The 17,172-nt window shown below is 44.5% G+C and overlaps 1 protein-coding gene across 1 annotated transcript in view; it reads right to left on the reverse strand.

Moving 5' to 3' along the window:
- col4a5 (collagen, type IV, alpha 5 (Alport syndrome)) overlaps positions 1-17,172 on the reverse strand; it is a 44,261-nt gene that overhangs the window by 2,433 nt on the left and 24,656 nt on the right. Inside the window, exons 14-47 of the mRNA XM_069172273.1 lie at positions 16,320-16,373; positions 16,127-16,183; positions 15,718-15,762; positions 15,564-15,617; positions 15,423-15,464; positions 14,743-14,836; positions 14,002-14,289; positions 13,774-13,863; positions 12,942-13,012; positions 12,586-12,777; positions 12,332-12,500; positions 11,904-11,996; positions 11,692-11,796; positions 11,503-11,600; positions 10,861-11,011; positions 10,371-10,484; positions 9,578-9,745; positions 9,056-9,145; positions 8,580-8,720; positions 8,287-8,385; positions 8,112-8,201; positions 7,791-7,930; positions 7,571-7,697; positions 7,099-7,278; positions 6,959-7,009; positions 6,674-6,859; positions 2,532-2,665; positions 2,343-2,415; positions 2,181-2,252; positions 1,945-2,073; positions 991-1,089; positions 669-881; positions 416-593; positions 166-280 (exon numbers count right to left, since the gene is read on the reverse strand). Of these exons, the coding sequence (XP_069028374.1) occupies positions 166-280; positions 416-593; positions 669-881; positions 991-1,089; positions 1,945-2,073; positions 2,181-2,252; positions 2,343-2,415; positions 2,532-2,665; positions 6,674-6,859; positions 6,959-7,009; positions 7,099-7,278; positions 7,571-7,697; positions 7,791-7,930; positions 8,112-8,201; positions 8,287-8,385; positions 8,580-8,720; positions 9,056-9,145; positions 9,578-9,745; positions 10,371-10,484; positions 10,861-11,011; positions 11,503-11,600; positions 11,692-11,796; positions 11,904-11,996; positions 12,332-12,500; positions 12,586-12,777; positions 12,942-13,012; positions 13,774-13,863; positions 14,002-14,289; positions 14,743-14,836; positions 15,423-15,464; positions 15,564-15,617; positions 15,718-15,762; positions 16,127-16,183; positions 16,320-16,373 (4,002 nt within the window). The remainder of the gene's footprint in view (positions 1-165; positions 281-415; positions 594-668; positions 882-990; positions 1,090-1,944; positions 2,074-2,180; positions 2,253-2,342; positions 2,416-2,531; positions 2,666-6,673; positions 6,860-6,958; positions 7,010-7,098; positions 7,279-7,570; positions 7,698-7,790; positions 7,931-8,111; positions 8,202-8,286; positions 8,386-8,579; positions 8,721-9,055; positions 9,146-9,577; positions 9,746-10,370; positions 10,485-10,860; positions 11,012-11,502; positions 11,601-11,691; positions 11,797-11,903; positions 11,997-12,331; positions 12,501-12,585; positions 12,778-12,941; positions 13,013-13,773; positions 13,864-14,001; positions 14,290-14,742; positions 14,837-15,422; positions 15,465-15,563; positions 15,618-15,717; positions 15,763-16,126; positions 16,184-16,319; positions 16,374-17,172) is intronic.

Below are 17,172 nucleotides of genomic sequence, written 5' to 3' on the forward strand. Positions count from 1 at the left end.
GGTTCCAGTACGACGTTTTAAAGATTTGTGGACGGTAACGGGCACCTCAGTCGGTTCTTCAAACGGCTGTTGGAGGGTTGATCTCGATCGTTAGATTTAGAAATGAAAGACGGGGTCATGATGTCGTGTTTGGGTGCACTTGTGTACAAGCCCGGCGCGTCTCACCATCATGAAGGAGTATCCGATCCACAGAGGCTCCCAGTTTGAGGGGCAGGAGGGAATCTGGATGGTCTGACTGTGGATTGCGATCACCATGGCTGGAGCTTCACACACTGCACACCTGGACACACACACACACACACACACACACACACACACACACACACACACACACACACACACACACGTTGAAGCGTTAAACATCACCCGTCCATCAGTCCTCCTCCTCCTCCGTCTCCCCTCCCTCCTTCCCTACCTGCTGATGTACGGCTTGATGCCCTCCCCGGTGATGGGGGCCATGGACATGGGCATGGGCTCGGGCGTGGACAGCCAGTAGGAGTAGTCGTTGCGGGAGGCGAAGTTGCAGACGTTGTTGATGTTGCAGAACATGAAGGGCATGGTGCTGAAGCGGCGCAGACAGCTGCCGGCCGTGCCTGCGAGGAGACGGTCGCTTTAGAGGAGCGTCTTTGGATGAAATGAGGTTTTAGGAAAAGAGAAGCGCTTCGTACCGAGGTCCTGTCCGTGCGCCCGCTCGTTGCCCTGCACGTACAGCAGGGAGTATCCGTCGTAGATGACGTTGGTGTTCTCGGGGCAACCTGGCACCTCGTCTGTCTGGCTGTGACGAGTGATGAGGAAGCCGTGGGCCACGGGGTAGCTTCCCGTACTACCGGGAGGACCCTGTGGACCGTTTGAACCGGGAGGACCGGGGTAGCCACGCTGACCTGAGATCAAGGAAAAAAAAAAGAAAAAAGGCATATATCAAAAATATTGCCGGGAGCCGCCAGAGATGGTGGACCGAGCAGGTGAGTCGGGACGGACTGATTTACATACCGGTTTGACCGGCGGGTCCGTTGTCTCCCTTCCTGCCGGGTGGGCCGCTGAAGCCGGGAGGACCCTCCGCCCCGGGATCTCCAGGGCTACCGGGTTGACCTGAAAGCCGGGAGAGGAAGAAATACTCTTACAAGCACCTCCGACGGTTTTACACATTCGAAGACGTTTGGGTTTGTTTTACGTACGAGGACCGGACAATTCAGATGTCTTTGAATGTTTTTGAGTTTCAGTGTTGAAGTTGTTCTCAACAGAGTGATGAATTGTAGGTTGTTTTCAGCTTTCATTTTGCTGGGAGAGTTTGTCATGAGCAAGTGGCGACCAACACTGGTATGAAGCCTCAAGTTCAGATTTTGGCCGTCGCCATCTTGCTAGCTCGGAACCAGAAGTGACCATATTTGGACGAGCTGGGGGAGGAGCCAGCTGTGGATCTGACTGATCTGATTGGAAACCCGACGATACTACGTCCCGCCCACCGATAGCTGTAACCTGACTGCTCCACAGGTCTGTCAATCAAACAGACACGCCCCCCCCAAAATACAACTATTTGAAGCTTCTTTTCTAATTATTGACTGATTATTTTCAGATGGACCTCCAGAAAACTAATAAGAAGGAGTGACTTTAGCTAAAAACATCGAGATAAATAGTGGAAAAAATGTACTGACTTTGAATTTCTTGAGAGAAGTTGAATGGGAGTCTATGGAGCTAGAGGTGTTTTGGAGCCGACCTCTAGTGGCACTCGGTGGTATTGCAGCTTAAGGCACTTCTGAATCAGCCTAATTTTTTAGACCCGGAAGCTACGGCCACTTTTATTTTGTTATTATATTATAACATTATTATATATACATTTTGATATTGTAGTAAGTATTTCAAAGTTATTCAGTGCTTCGTTTGTGTGTAAACTCAAGTCAGTACAATTAGATTTTTTATTCTTCCTGTGAGTCCAAATTCCCCCACCTGGGGGTCCCGCATTTCCAGGAGAACCAGGTTGTCCTTGAGAACCAGGCCGGCCCAGAGAACCGGGGGGTCCTCGGTCTCCCTTCACCATTTCGGGACGTCCAGATTGACCGGGATCACCAGGAGGGCCTGGTTACAGAGGGAGAAAATCTGTTAGAAATCCTCCAGCTGCAATTTATTGTGATCTTTCCGTAGCTCAGATCACTCCAACTGAAAAGCGCCGCGTGTTCACCCACCAACAAGTCCCACATCTCCAGGATTTCCAGGAAGGCCGTTGCGACCGGGACCTCCTGGGTCTCCCTTTGGTCCTGGAAAAAAGACAAACAAAACAAATGCTTGCTTACAACACACGGTTGGACGGCAGGAAGAGGCTCAAATTGCCTTTAAGGTGAACTCACCGGGGAATCCGGGGACGCCGGACAGACCGATGTCTCCCTTGGGACCAGGGCCGCCAGGAAGACCAGGGCCGCCCTGGTGAGAAAGAGGTGCAGACAGATCTCAACTGATGACCGTGTTTACTCCCTTTAAGAAATTTAAATTTGCTTTTCATTGCAAGCAATGTAGCAAATTTAACAAGACAATCTTACGGGGAATCCTCCAGAACCGAGCTCTCCCTTCTGTCCGGGGAAGCCGGGCTGGCCCGGAGCGCCGGGGATACCCTTCTCCCCCTTCACGCCGCCACTTCCTCCGGGTCCACGGGGACCCTGGGGGCCGGGTGCACCTTCAGACGCAGAGGTGGGAAGGTCAGGTATGGTACGACAGAGAAACAACACAATGATCGCTATACTCTCAGCAGGGCTGCGCTCAGTTTGATTTCCATTTAAGAAAGGGGATTTTTTTTTTTTATGGAGTCCACAGCAACTCTACGGAGACATTTTGGTGCCATCTCATGATCGATGGAGGACTTGACAAAATAAGCAGTAAATTGTATTCTTACTTTATATTTTAGATGATATCAACAGAACTGACCCTAACCCTGCTGTTTAAATTCAGCCACAGAGAAGAGAATAATGAAATAAACAAACATGCTGGTTATATACATCTCCAGCCTGGACGTTAAATTATTAAAGTCTAGATAGAAGTACACTTTCCTTTCATCCATGAACATCTTTGCAATAAAAAAAAACAGCGCAATTTCATTTTCAAATTAAACAAAACTACCTGAAAACAATCTCCAAACTTATTCTGATAAAAGTTGTATGTGATAGTGAACATACACTTTTTTTTTTCTTTACACATTTTACATAATTTCTGGTCTTGAATTATGTCAAAACTTCTCAGAGGCGGAAGTTGTTTTTTTTTTGCTATTCAATCAAGTTATTTAGCTTCATGCACAGATTTCAATGAAAATATTTGTTTGTAAAGAACAGCGCCACCTAGAACGAGAAGGACAAAAACATGTTTACTGTTAGGCGGTTAGATAACATAGGAAGGACATTTTTTTGATGGAAAGATGATCCTGTAAACGGTGAAATTGTCCTGTGGGGATAAATAAAAGTTGAAATCACTCAACATGAGCTGATTCTAGTAAACCACAAGATCATCAGCGTACTATGATGGAGATCCACAGATCAGGGCCGAGATAAGTTCATCTTCAAACCGTTAAACATCGATCCGAGTGCGTTTCAGTTTTATCTTCACGAGACAGTTTGAAGTGAACTGACCCAGACCCCACACGACACATTCAAACACCCCATTTAATACCACAGCACGTGTATGAAAACCATCAAACCACTGGGGTCTAACCTGGAGGACCTATGGAGTTCCCAGAATTCCCGGGGAACGCAGCGGCGGGTTGTCGGCACGGGATAAAAAAAAAAAAGAAAAAAAAAAAAAAGAAGAAGAAGAGCAGGTTTAGACAGAGGCATCGAAGCAGAAACAGTCAGACCTCACAGGGACGGACAGGCTTTGTAGCCGCGAGCTGCTTTGTTTTAATTCAGTGGTGAAGAGTCGGAGTCGCTGTTCATCTTGCTTTTTATGAATTTTGTAGGCGAAAACAAAAATGCAGAATATTGCCAGCTCTATACTTTACGCTTCCTTGTTTCGCTGCTCCTCCTAATAAGCACCCCCCCCCCCCAAAAAAAAAATATATATATCTCAATGTTCTCCCAGCTAACTGCGAGCTTTCTGCTTGGTAAAAATAAAAAAAATCTAATCTTAGTAAAACATCTAAACAAACAACTAAGATATTTGAACTAAGTAGACTCACAAGCTGATTTTTAATTGATATATCCACTAAAAATCAAAGCACAGGTCAAAAAGTTGGCTTCAAAAATGTGTTCTTTTTCAATAGTATATGAAGAAAAGTCAATGGATTTGTATTCTGTACATTTGATTTTTTAAATCTGGTGCTTTCAACATGTTTTTCTCCAGAGAAAGACTGCTGACAGTCAACTGGAAGAATATTCATGGATTTGCAAGGTGCAGCTGGACGTTATAATAAAACATTTTAAGCTACGGTACATTTAAATTATTAACGTTGAAACACAAGTAACTACTTTACATGTGGGTGACATTCAGAGCTGGAATTACAGCATGTGACACTAATAAACAACGCTTTCATGTTCTAGGTGAGTTAGTTGTGTGGTGTGTTTTTCTGTGTGTAAACTGTACGATGCTGCTTGTTAGATTTGACAGCACCTTCATGTGATCCAGACAACATGCTGATTGTGCACTACTGCAAGATTTAACATCTCAGGTGTGTTATTATTGTCATTATTTAAAAATCGTTTAAAAAAAAAAAAAAAAAAAAGGTGCTTACTTGTTAAAAGGTGTGTTACACTACCATCAGTGTGCATGGAAAAGTGAAAGAAGGACGTCGTTAGGAGGAAATAAAAGTACATTCGGTGATTTCCTGACAGTTTTTCAGGTGAAATTTGTTCCCAGTGGATCAGAGAGTGAAGTTAAACTCAGTCAGTGTTTGCTGAAAGAAGGACGTGCAGCAGAAAGTCTGGACGCCGTCGATCTGACCTGAGGAGCCTGCAGCAGCCGGACGCACGAGTCATCACGTGAAGAGGCGGGGCCGCACCGCAGAAGGCGGGGCCAAGCCACAGGAAACAGGAAGTAAGATTTCATGGCATCAACTTTGTCGTCATTCGGGTGTTTCTTTGTTAAGCCTGACGCAGTGCTGACGTGTGGCTGGTCCTGACTTTTTTTTTTTTTTTTAAATGGAGCGCTCAAATTTGATTTAATGTAAATATAAAATCCCGCATGGGATGAAAACACACACATCTGCATAGCAGTGAATATTTTGCAGACTGGAAATTAACTCATCCAAATTCACATCTGTCAGAATAAATTAAATAATAAAAAGAGTGCAATTTCAACAAGTGACTAGTGTCGAATTATAGTGACGTAAATGTGGATTAAATTCAGTAAAACGTTACATTTTAAAATTTATTGTATTTTAATTTGAAAAATCTATGAATTCTGTAGAAAAAAGAAAACAAAAAAAAACATTGTGAAAAGGCTAAAAACAGGGTTGTAGTTTTTTTTAAATGAATTTTTCTGAGGGGCGTGTCCAGGTTGTACACTCAATCCAGCACTGCGTGAAGCTTCTTCTCAGCGTGTGCGTGTGTGTGTGTGTGTGTGTGTGTGTGTGTGTGTGTGTGTGTGTGTGTGTGTGTGTGTGTGTGTGTGTGTGTGTGGGGACGAACAGTGTCCATGCAGATGACTGATTGGTGGGACAAAAACACACGTAGGACAGCGAAAGCCAGACACAAACTCACAAACACACAGATTATTGTTTATACGAAAGGTACGGAATTACTGCAGTGTCAGCACTATTAACCCTGAACGGTAAATCGTGAGTCCTGTTTCAGATGATTCTCTCTTAAATTTGATCTGAGACTGTTTTGTGAGTTTGTCGCTGGCTCGACCTGTTTCACACCAACGTTTTCCTTAAAAATGATCCACAAACACTGGACACACACGCACACACACACACACACACACACAGAGTACTTCAGTGCTGTGGAGAGATGGATAGATTACAGCTCCGCCCCCCCCATGACAGGATCAGGAGAAGGGAAGGGGAAGGGGGTGAGGAGACATGAGGACCGATGGATTAAATGGGGGGAAAAAAAAAAGGATGAGGACACGGACACAACGATGCTGCATTAACTCATGCTCTTCTTAAGGGGCGTGGCCGAACCCACGGTGACAAACAGCGATTGGTGTGTGAGGAGGAAGAGGAGGAGCACCCCGACACGTCACTGTGAGACGGGAGTGGGGGTGGTGGGGTGTTGACAGTGCTCAAACACCTCCACTGGTGGTGTTGATTGGTGCAACAACGACCCATGCAAATCAACTGACATGGAGATGAGAGCGTCTGGAGAGTTTCTGCCGTTTGCTGTCTGGTTTTCGCTCAATTTACAGTTTCTATCGTTCATCACGTCTTTTAATGAACCATCAATTACAAGATGCCATTTCAGAAACACCTTGTTATTTTAAGGCAGCCACTAGTTTCTAGAAGTGAAACTGTCTTCCAAAAGATAAACTAAGCAAACTTTAACTGGTACCTTTTAGGATGTACTCTCGGTTTTTATTCGGAAGGAAGGAAGCTTCCAATCTTTCGTCGTGAGTGCAAAACTACAGCGTTGCGTAAATATTTAGTCAAAGTTGTCACTGGAAGACTTCTGGGAGTAAAATTGAACTCGAACAGCTTCAGAAAACCAGGCAGCAACTTCTTGCAGCACACGTGGAGAAGAATACCGTCCAAGTGCTTTACCTGCTCTTCCAGGTGGTCCTGGGGGTCCGAGGAGTCCTTTCGGGCCCTGCAGAGCCAGTCCTGGAGGCCCAGGAGGGCCGCTGCCACCCGGGGAACCAGGACCACCGGGGAAGCCGGGGTCTCCTTTCGTGCCGGGGAAACCAGGAGTGCCAGATGGACCGGGAAGTCCTGGGTCTCCCTTCGCACCTTAACAGGTAGACAGAGGGAAAGTAGAGATTGTAGAGAAAATAATAACGACAAACAGAACCCAGGTGTTTACAGACAGTATACATGGTGGTGACTCACCTGGGAACCCTGAAAGACCAGAAGGACCGGGAACACCAAAGCCAGGAAGCCCTGAAGTGGAAATCAACCGAGTTAAATGAAACTGAATGAATTCAAAGAACCTTCAATATAACATCAGTAAAACACGACCCGCATCTCACCTGGCTCTCCTTTGACTCCAGCCGGTCCTGGGATGCCGTCCCGGCCCGCCTGACCCTTCTCTCCTGGCAGTCCGGGTCTTCCAGTTTGACCAGACTCTCCTGGTCTACCTGGAGCTCCCGTGAGACCTGGGCCACCGGGCCCACCGTCGAGACCCTTAGGACCGGGGATACCGGGGGAACCTGAAGCGGGAGAGAAGATCCATGAGTCCGTTGGCTCCAATAAAATGTACGAGAAGTTCAGCACTACGTCAAAACACGACGGTCCAAATATGTGAACACGACGATCACATGAGTCTTAATACGTCATCGGGCTTCTTCTCTTCATCTAAAACACTCTTCGGAACTTTTAGTATTTAATCCAAACAAAACTACATTATAAGATAAAACATATTTTTGTGTTTGAGAGAAAAAAGCCTAAACAGACCGTCTGCTTTCTTCAGTTATTTTGCCGTGGTCCAAATTTAAGGTTTACCTTGGAATCCTGGGAGGCCGGGGTCGCCTTTGGCACCGGGTCCTCCTGGTCCACCTGAGAGACCCGGTGATCCCGGGGTTCCTTTGAGTCCTGGACTTCCTGGGAACCCTGGCTGGCCTGGCTCACCCTACAAAAGACAAAACAAGAACCTAAGTGTGAACCAAAGTCTGAACTTTCGAGTTCATCTGACGGAGGAAATGTTGGCGGTTGCGTCCCGCACCTTAAGTCCGGATGGACCGGGTGGTCCGACGCCGGCAGAGCCCGGTTCTCCTTTGCCTCCGGGGAAACCAGGACCTCCTGGCTGTCCTGGGGATCCAGACCTACCTGACGGACCTGGTAGACCCTTCTGCCCTGATGGTCCTGCGGTGTCAATACAGAGAGCAATAACAGGTTGTTTTAGTCTGTTAGTAGGACTGCAAGGATAACTAACTAGAACAAGACCTTCGTTATCAACTTTGATTTGTCAATGATGAGGAAAGTTATTACATTTTGTATATTATGTTTTCTGACGCAAAAAACCCCCCAAAACATCCAAACCCACCTGGAAATCCCATTTCTCCCATGTTGCCTTTTTGTCCTGGACCTCCTGGACCACCTGGACCTCCCGGGATGCCAGGATCTCCCTTAAGACCTGAACAAAACCGAAACAGCGTGTCAGACATTTATTTGATCCGGTATTTATGTTTATGTGAAAATGTTGGGGATTAAAGTGGTACCTGGTGGTCCGGGGACCCCTGGGCGTCCGTCTCTTCCTGCCAGTCCGGGTTCCCCGGGAAGACCAACGATGCCTTTCTGACCTGGAAAACCTGTTCCACCTGGAGAACACACACACACACACACACACACACACACACACACACACACACACACACACACACACACACACACACACACACACACACACACACAAGGATTAAGTGTGGATTTGACAAGACAGTGAGAAGCAGCTGTGAGACTGAGGACATTAAAATCGCTCATTGTGGGTTCGTGAACATGTTTTCAGCTCTACCTGGTAGTCCCGGTTCTCCTTTGGTTCCCTTTATGTCGCCCTGAATTATTCCTGGGGGTCCCTGGAGACCGGGTGCTCCCGGCTCTCCTTTAATACCGAACCCACCTGGTGATCCGTCTCTACCTGGGAATCCAGGGTCACCTGTGGAGGAGAGCATGAGAATCAGGCAGGTCCTTGTTTCTCGTTATTTGGTGATATTTCAGATGTCAGTAACCACCAGTGAGTTTCCATTTTATTATATCAGCAGAAAACAGACATTTAATTAGATGGAAATATCATGAATTATTTCGTTAGGATAAAATATGTTCTTTTTATGCTTCCTCGTGGCCCAGAAACTCAAATGGTGCTATTAGATACTCAGTATAACTTGTTTCAATTTACATTTACCGTTTTCCTGTAATAAAATCAGTAACCTGTATACTTTATGTGACATCTGCATTTTAGAGTTTTAAGTGAGGTGTGGAGCATGCGAGTACCTTTGGGTCCAGGACCACCAGGACCACCGGGCCCTCCTGGTCCTCCAGAGGGTCCTGGAGATCCAATGGAACCCTTATCTCCTTTCAGACCTGCAGCCAGTCAAACAATAGAGAAGTTAGAGCAGAAAATAAACCAGAAGGTAACACATTTAACTATAAATTATTATGATTTGTTAACAATTGAAAAGAAATTCACACAATTTACAGATTTTTGATAAGTTAAACTGATAAAATAAGAGTTTAATTCTATGTTTTTAAAGTTTTGTTCATGGCGGCCATGTTACTCTTTGTGGGAAATGTCTTAAACTGCTTGTAATTATTTTCTGAATAACAGACTCATGATATTTATTTGTTTTAGATTGTGGACAGAAATCTTTGCATTATGTTTCAGGTTTTTAAAACCAGTAAAAGGTACATTATCTTGCAGAAGTTGGTAGAATAATAAACTCTATCAGTAATTAGCTCACTAGATGGACTGAATCCTTTAAAGTTAGATGGCTGTAGCTCAGAGTTTTATTTTACCTTGCAGTCCAGGGATGCCATCCTGTCCGGGTCCTCCAGGAGGTCCCGGGAAACCAACGGGTCCCATGGGACCTGGGAAACCAGGACTTCCTCTGTCTCCTGGCAGACCTGGGATGTCTCGACCTGGAGGGCCGGGGTCTCCTTTCTCTCCGTTGGCTCCAGAGAATCCTGTTGTGGAGAAATAAAGACTTCACTGTCTGAGAAAAGGAACAATATTGGAAGATTTTCTTGTATTTGTCTGGGCTTTAATCTCCTGGATGATGAGCCCACAACAGCAGTACAAAATAAAACTTACAGATGAAATCTATATGATGTCATCACATTAGTCACGTGATTTAACAGCCATCAGCCGGCCCCAGTATTGGGTTACAATACCTTTCCCACCACGGCATCAGAGGGTCGCAGGTAAGGGAGGGGCGTGTTTCAAAGCGCGGAGTGGACGAGATGAGGGGAACAAAAGTATAATGCATTAAATGCATTAAAACATCGACATAAAGCCGTTTTTTTCAAACACCCTGAATCAGACCGAGGCGCTTAAAAAGAACAGCGTCGAGGGGAGCTTAGTGTACGACCGGTTTGCTCGGGGAGAAATGCAACAGCGTGGGCCTGACGCGTGCTGCGTCGTGCTACCGACGCTGCGTAAACACTGCAGCCAAGAAAGAGAAGCGACATTTCTGATGGTTGTCTCGTAAGCAAAAAGGGACGAGTCCCAACTGACATAGTCCAAAATGCAACATCTTTTATTCAATCTCGATAAAAAACAACTAACCCTGTCCAACCTTATGTATCTTACCTGGTGGTCCCATCGAGCCAGGAAGGCCGGGCGGGCCTGGGGGCCCAAACGTGCCACTGGTGGTGGGTCCAGGGGGCCCACGACTTCCAGGTGCACCAGGTCTACCGGCCTCACCTGCACAAAGACACGAGAGGAAGTGACTGTCGGCTCACAGTGCTCGGAAGTTTCTTCTTATTAAAAAATGAAGGAAAGGTAGAATTTTCCCTTTTTCTTCTTGCCGATTTTTTTTTTTCTAATTCTTGCTCAAGTGGAATTTGCAGAATGGTTGTGTTTCTCTCTGGGTTTGATAACGCACTAAGAGGCTGTTTGTGAGGACTTTACTGTGCAAAGGGCCCTGAGGGGATTATACAAATAAAATTGAATAGAAAAATAAACACAAATTTAATTCTGAGCTGCTCTACGTGGGCAGTAAAGACAGAAAAACAAAGGAAAAACAAAGTGGATAAGAAAAGATTAATGCATAATGATATTCATGCATTCTGCAGACTACCTTTAGAGCCTGGCTCTCCGTCAAATCCAGGTCGTCCTGGTGAACCGGGGCCGCCGGGGAAACCGGGGTCCCCCTTTGGTCCGGGGAAACCTTTAGGTCCAGATGCTCCTGGTAAACCTGGAGGACCAGGGAGTCCAAAGCCAGGCTCACCCTGCCACACACACACACACACACACACACACACACACACACACACACACACACACACACACACACACACACAGGAAGTCAATATATGAAGTACGTTTTGACTAATAATAATCCACATTTATCAAAACAAGTAAAATTTGGATTACACTTCAGTAAGAATACAAAAATCTGGGTAAAAATTGGATATTAAAAATCATAATTTTCAGCAAATCCACTGTGTTTGACAATGTTTTGTTTTTTTATCAAGAAGAAATAAATATGTTGTAAACTAGACTACCTCATTTACATTTTACTTTACAACTTACCTGACTGGATAATTTGATGTGCTGTGCTCATCACATTTATTTGTTTTGTTTTTCAGACGGTCTCCATTATCTTCATTTTTCATCATATATATTTAGAGTTTTACTTTAGTTCTGTCTCCAACAAAATGTGAATTTCCAATAGGTATAAATAAAATTCCTTCATCTTTCGATCTTTACATCTACCCACCTTAGATCCAGGGAATCCAGGCTGGCCGGGGAGTCCGTCTACTCCGGGTCTGCCTGGTCCTCCGGGAGTTCCGGGCTGGCCGGGGATACCTGGGAATCCTGGAGGAGAGCAGGAGGTGTGAAGATGTACAAAGAAGAGGAAGTCAGGGGGGGAGAGGAAGGAAAAGTGTCCAGATTAGGTGGTCTTTACCTTTAGATCCTGGGGATCCTGGGAGGCCGATGCCTGGGAATCCGGGATCACCCTTCCCTCCTGGTAAACCGGGGAAACCGGGCTGTCCGGGCTGACCTGGGGAACCTGATGACAGAAAAAGAAAAAGAAGCTCATCAAACAGCAGATAGGTGTGTTATTGTACTCATCCTGCACGGAAAAATGCTTTCTACTGTAAAATCTTGACTTTGTACCTGGTCCACCGGGCAGTCCGGGCTCTCCATCCCGTCCTCTGGGTCCTGGTAAACCTTTCTCAGCCACCGTCCGGCCGGGTTCACCTTTAGTACCTACATGATGGGAGAAAACAGAGGTGTGAGCAGACAGAAAGTCAAACTGGATTTTAAAATTGAAATCAAAGGGCCTCTAGGATGCAAAAATTCATAATAAAAGATCAATTCCACTGTTGTGGACTTTATTTTAAAATTTACAGTAAAATTTCTGTCACGTGTCCAAATTATTTATATAGTAAGAGCCTTACGGGTCTTGTCGGAGGGGCACTGGGATATACATTGTAATGAAATGATATAAAACAGGATTTCCAGAATACAATTTAAAAAGAAGAAATACACCTTTAAAGGTACCAACAGTCAAAAACGGATTAAATCTGAAGCCATCGTCTTACCGGCTGCACCAGGCTCTCCAGGTCTCCCAGAGACGCCCTGGACACCTTTCTCTCCTGAAGGTCCTTGAGGTCCAAAGCCGGAGGAACCAGGCGGACCCCTGTCACCTGGGATACCGGGCCCACCTGGGTCACCGGGGCTCCCTCGTTCTCCTTTCTCCCTCTGAGAGCCCTGTCGAACGCAGTCAACAACACGTGTTAGTGATGAAATGAGCCACATTTGGACAGATCCAGTGGGACGACTCAGAACCACGTACAGAAGCTCCTTTGGCACCAGGAGTTCCCGGTGTTCCGTCGCGACCGGGTCGACCGTCCAGACCGGGCAGACCGGGCGATCCGGGGAAGCCAGTGTCACCCTTTTCTCCCCTCACACCGTTGTTCGTGAAGGTTTCACCCGGGTCTCCCTTCTCTCCGGGGTAGCCTGAACCGCCTTGAAGACCAGGAGGACCCTGAAATTCAGCCGGGGCGTATCGGTCACGAGGAGTCGATCCAGATCAGAGATTACAGATAACACTTTTTATCAGCAAACTTATTGGAGCTTCTTCAGAAAAATGTATGAATCCTTCGAGATGCAAATCAAATCTGTTCAGGATATTTAGTACAAACGACTCACAGGGGGGCCGACACCTCCGGGTGTTCCCGGGTATCCTCTGTCGCCTTTGGCACCTGAAGCACCAGTAGATCCTGATGGAGGAAACAGGAAAAGAGTTATAAAGACATCCATGTGCAGAAGATTTAAATAGTTCATTATTAATACAACTTGTTGTTGGAATTAGACGACTTTATCGATCTATTAAATGACTGAAGACAAAATACTCTTATATATACGTACTTTTATTGTTGAGGTGAGGGCCAGACTTTTTTATTCATGAATTGGAAAACACACCTTTCAAAGTCTATCTATTACTGGTTCACAAAGATATGTGTCAAAAACAATACATTTTTTTGTTATTTTTTAAATTTCAAAATGTAAAAATATTTCTAATAACTCAAGAATTCTTCCAATCAAAACACACCCATCAAATAAAACCACTCTTAATATCATAAAAGTCCTGAGAATTATAAGCTAACGGTCGGTTATTGAAATATTGTCTTTGTGTGTTTGGATTTTAAAAAACGGTTTATTTTTCCAAATGTTGTGCTTAATGTCTAATTTCAATTATATCAGCCTTATCTCTGCTCATCTAACAACACGGATCAAGTCTTGTATCGCGCTGTAATAATCACTAAGCCCCGCCCACTTCTTAGTGATCCAATCACATGTTAATAATTGGATTTATCGTAACCAAACCCTGTCCAAATATTCAGTTATGCTGATTGTCCACGATCTGCTGGTTGTACGTGTTCAGACACGAGGATAATCCCAACAACTGCTGGAGTGCCACTGAGCAGGTCGACAGGTGGAACCAACTGTCATTGGTTGTAATAAAGTTCAGGTGTGTTACCGGGGAAACCGGGCGGTCCTTGAGGTCCTGGGGGTCCGGGGCTTGTGTTGGTGCCTCCGAAGCAGTTCACGCAGGTGTCGCCTTTGTCACCTGAAACGGCATCGGATCAGTGACGTTAGCGTTTTCTGCAACGGGGCTGCACAGCGAGGCTTTTTTTTCACATTCTGGATATTTATAGAATTTAGAAGGTATCTCAGAGATTTGTGAATAAGCAGCGTCCGTCCTCACCTTTTTCGCCGGGCCCTCCGGGGTAGCCTCGGTCTCCCTGCAGCCCAGGATACCCGGGCTGTCCGGGGATGCAAGCATATCCCTTGGAAGAGGTGCCTTCTTGTCCGGTGGGCCCCGGTGGTCCAGGGAGTCCAGGAGTCCCCGCACGTCCAGGGGGACCCGGTAAAGAGATCCCCGGATCGCCAGACTCTCCCTTCCGACCTTTCTCTCCCGGGAAACCTGGAGGTCCGGGCTGACCACCACCACCGATGGCTGGGAGTCCCGGTGGTCCTGCAGGTCCCGATAAACCTGAAGAGAGGAAAATCAAAATTGGATTAAAACCACTTATTTAGTTATTCAGTTTGCTGATTATTTTATTCCAAATATTGTTGGATCTTTAAAGGGGTTCCATTCAGGGCTGCAACTAACAAATATTTTCATTTAGGATGAATCTCTTTAGTGATCAAGGTTTCTTTAAATTGTTGACTATTGGTTTAATCTGTAAAACAAGAATCCTTAAATATATATTAGCATATATAAGCTAACACACACTAAGATATAGTCATTTAGCTCGCCTGTTGTCCCTCCATGATCAAGAAAGATTACCTCATGATTGGATTCCAAAAATAAACATTTAAGAAATGTTATTCACAATAAAATTCGTATTTGCAATTAACTTTTTGCACCTGAAGCTGAAAAAAAAAAAAAATCAGTTTAACTCTACCTGAATGCTCATAATATATTAGGTTGTTATGTATTTACCTGGCGGACCTCTGTCTCCTTTGACTCCAGAGTTTCCGGGGAATCCGGGTTCACCTTTAGGACCGACCACAACTCTTGTCGGGTCGCCAATCACCTGACGGGTCACCGAAATAAAATCAATTCACAAGAAAAAGGATCCCTCTCACTAAAGTAGCCCAAACACACTAAATAGATAGAAATGTTTAAATTAATAATTAATAAAATAAGTATTAAGGATTTAATGTATTGAAAAAATATGATTAAATCAAAGCAGGACTAAGGGAAATGTCGCCACCTTGGGGTGAAAATATGGACTAGTGGGAAGTCATTTGACTATTTTTATCATGCCAACAGAAAGGAAGCTTAAATATGGAGAAACGTCACCATCCAGTGGTCAGAAGAAGGTAGTGCACTGAGGTGCCACATTAATAGAAAATGAGCTTTTTTTTTTTTTCCTTTCTAGATTTTACTTTTAGAAATAATCTTATTTTTTTAAACTTTACTTCTATTTTAAATACGAGTTTTTATTTATGGCGACATATTCTTGCCACTGCCCGAGTACAGTCAGAGTTTCCACTGTGACAGATTCACTCAAAAAGACTGTGCGGTGCTGCTGAAAGCTCCAGAATAAACTACATATATGTATATATATATATATATATATGAGTATTTTTTGAGATGAGAACGTGTAGAATACCCACCACTCCTGGTGGACCTGGGTATCCACGATCACCGTTCAGTCCCTTAAATGAGAGAGAGGTGAAGTCGTATTAATGATCGATGACATCACCGTATGAACTGTTGTATATAGTTTTAAAATTGACCGTGAGGAGGACACCTACCCTCTCTCCATCCCTGCCTGGAGGACCCGGCAGGCCTGCGTCTCCTTTGATTCCCTGATAGAGACAGGAAATAAAAAAAATAAAAAAGTTAGACTCATGAATAAGAGATTTTCTAAACGAGTTGATTATTGTGCAGTTTGTTGGCAGAACTCACAGGGAATCCTGAAGGACCTGGATCACCATCTTTTCCTGGTTTGCCCTGTAAGAAGAAGAAAATGATGATCAGGGTTTGTGTGTAAGAGGGAGAAACAAGTCCAGAGAGAAATTCATGTTCATTTTTTTTTATTTTAAAATCCTCAACAGAAGTTAAAAATGTTTATAAACTGTGGTTGTGTGGACCAATTAAAGAAAGACCCCAGAAGTTGGAATGTTTTTGGAAGATAAGGACACTCTGGGATGTACTTTCTTCTTCAAAGGTTAAGACTGGGTTCTGATGTGACTATCAAGGCCTTCTAATAAGCTCAGACCGGGTTAGAAAGCCCGCTTCAGAGCCTCGTTCTGGTTGCATCTCACTGCTTCTCCCGTGAATGCACAGCTGCCTTTAAATACACAGCTGCACTTACTCGTTTGCCTGCCTCTCCTGGTTCTCCCTTATCTCCTTTCGTTCCACCAGAGGGGCCCTACAACAACAACACACAAATATACAACAAAATCAGTCGATAAGATCCACCAGAATAGAAACAACGCTGATGAAATCAATCCAGTTACGACAAATAATGTGCTGCCTGGATGGTGCAGGTCGTAACAGGTACTTACGGGAGGTCCTGTGTAGCCTATATCACCTTGAGGGCCGGGAAGTCCCGGATCACCCTTCAGGGACAAACACAGAAAAACTCAAAATGAGCTCGAATGGGCTTCACGCAATGCTACAAACATATATTCTGTTTAGTATAATAGTGCTGCTTATTGCCATCATATCTATTATAATACATCTCAACACGGGATCATGAAAAAAATACAAATACAGGAATCATGCAGCATCATTGGAGGATGTAACCAAAGAAACTCTAAGAAAAATATTATGGCACAAATGTGATGCATAGATTCAAAACAAAAGAAAAAAAACCACCTGTCATGTCTAACAAATGGAAACAAATGGAGCAGCAGGTGTGAAAGACTCTCTGCTGCCATCGTGAGGCTGCAGTGAAGTTGCAGTTTAACCGGCTCAATACTGTCACCTAGTGGTGACATCATGGTGTTTGGAGAAAGGACTGAACCGACTGTAAAAACACCTGAACCAATTAGATTATCTGGGTTTTTTTAACTTGTGAATAAATGACCTGACAAAAATATTTATGAGATTTAATGGTATATTGATCAGGTTCTGCACTTTTAATAAAACAGATGTAAAAAGGAAGACAAAAACAGAGACATGGTTGAATTTATAAACCTTGATGGAAATCATTACAATATTCCCACTTGCTGTTCTTCATTAGGAGCTTGTTTATGGATACACTTTTAGTACTAAAAGTATTTTTGATGCCATTTCCGGTTACATCATTGTACATAATTGTTCCCCGTCAGACAGGCGATACTGGAAGAGACACTTGAACTCCAATCAGATCAACCAATCAAAACTCCCTCTGAAGTGTCGACAGTCATCCTCCCA

This window comes from Embiotoca jacksoni, unplaced genomic scaffold, assembly GCF_022577435.1.
Source record: "Embiotoca jacksoni isolate LCO1_2020_lvr unplaced genomic scaffold, fEmbJac1.0.p SCAF_51, whole genome shotgun sequence".
NCBI lineage: Eukaryota > Metazoa > Chordata > Actinopteri > Embiotocidae > Embiotoca > Embiotoca jacksoni.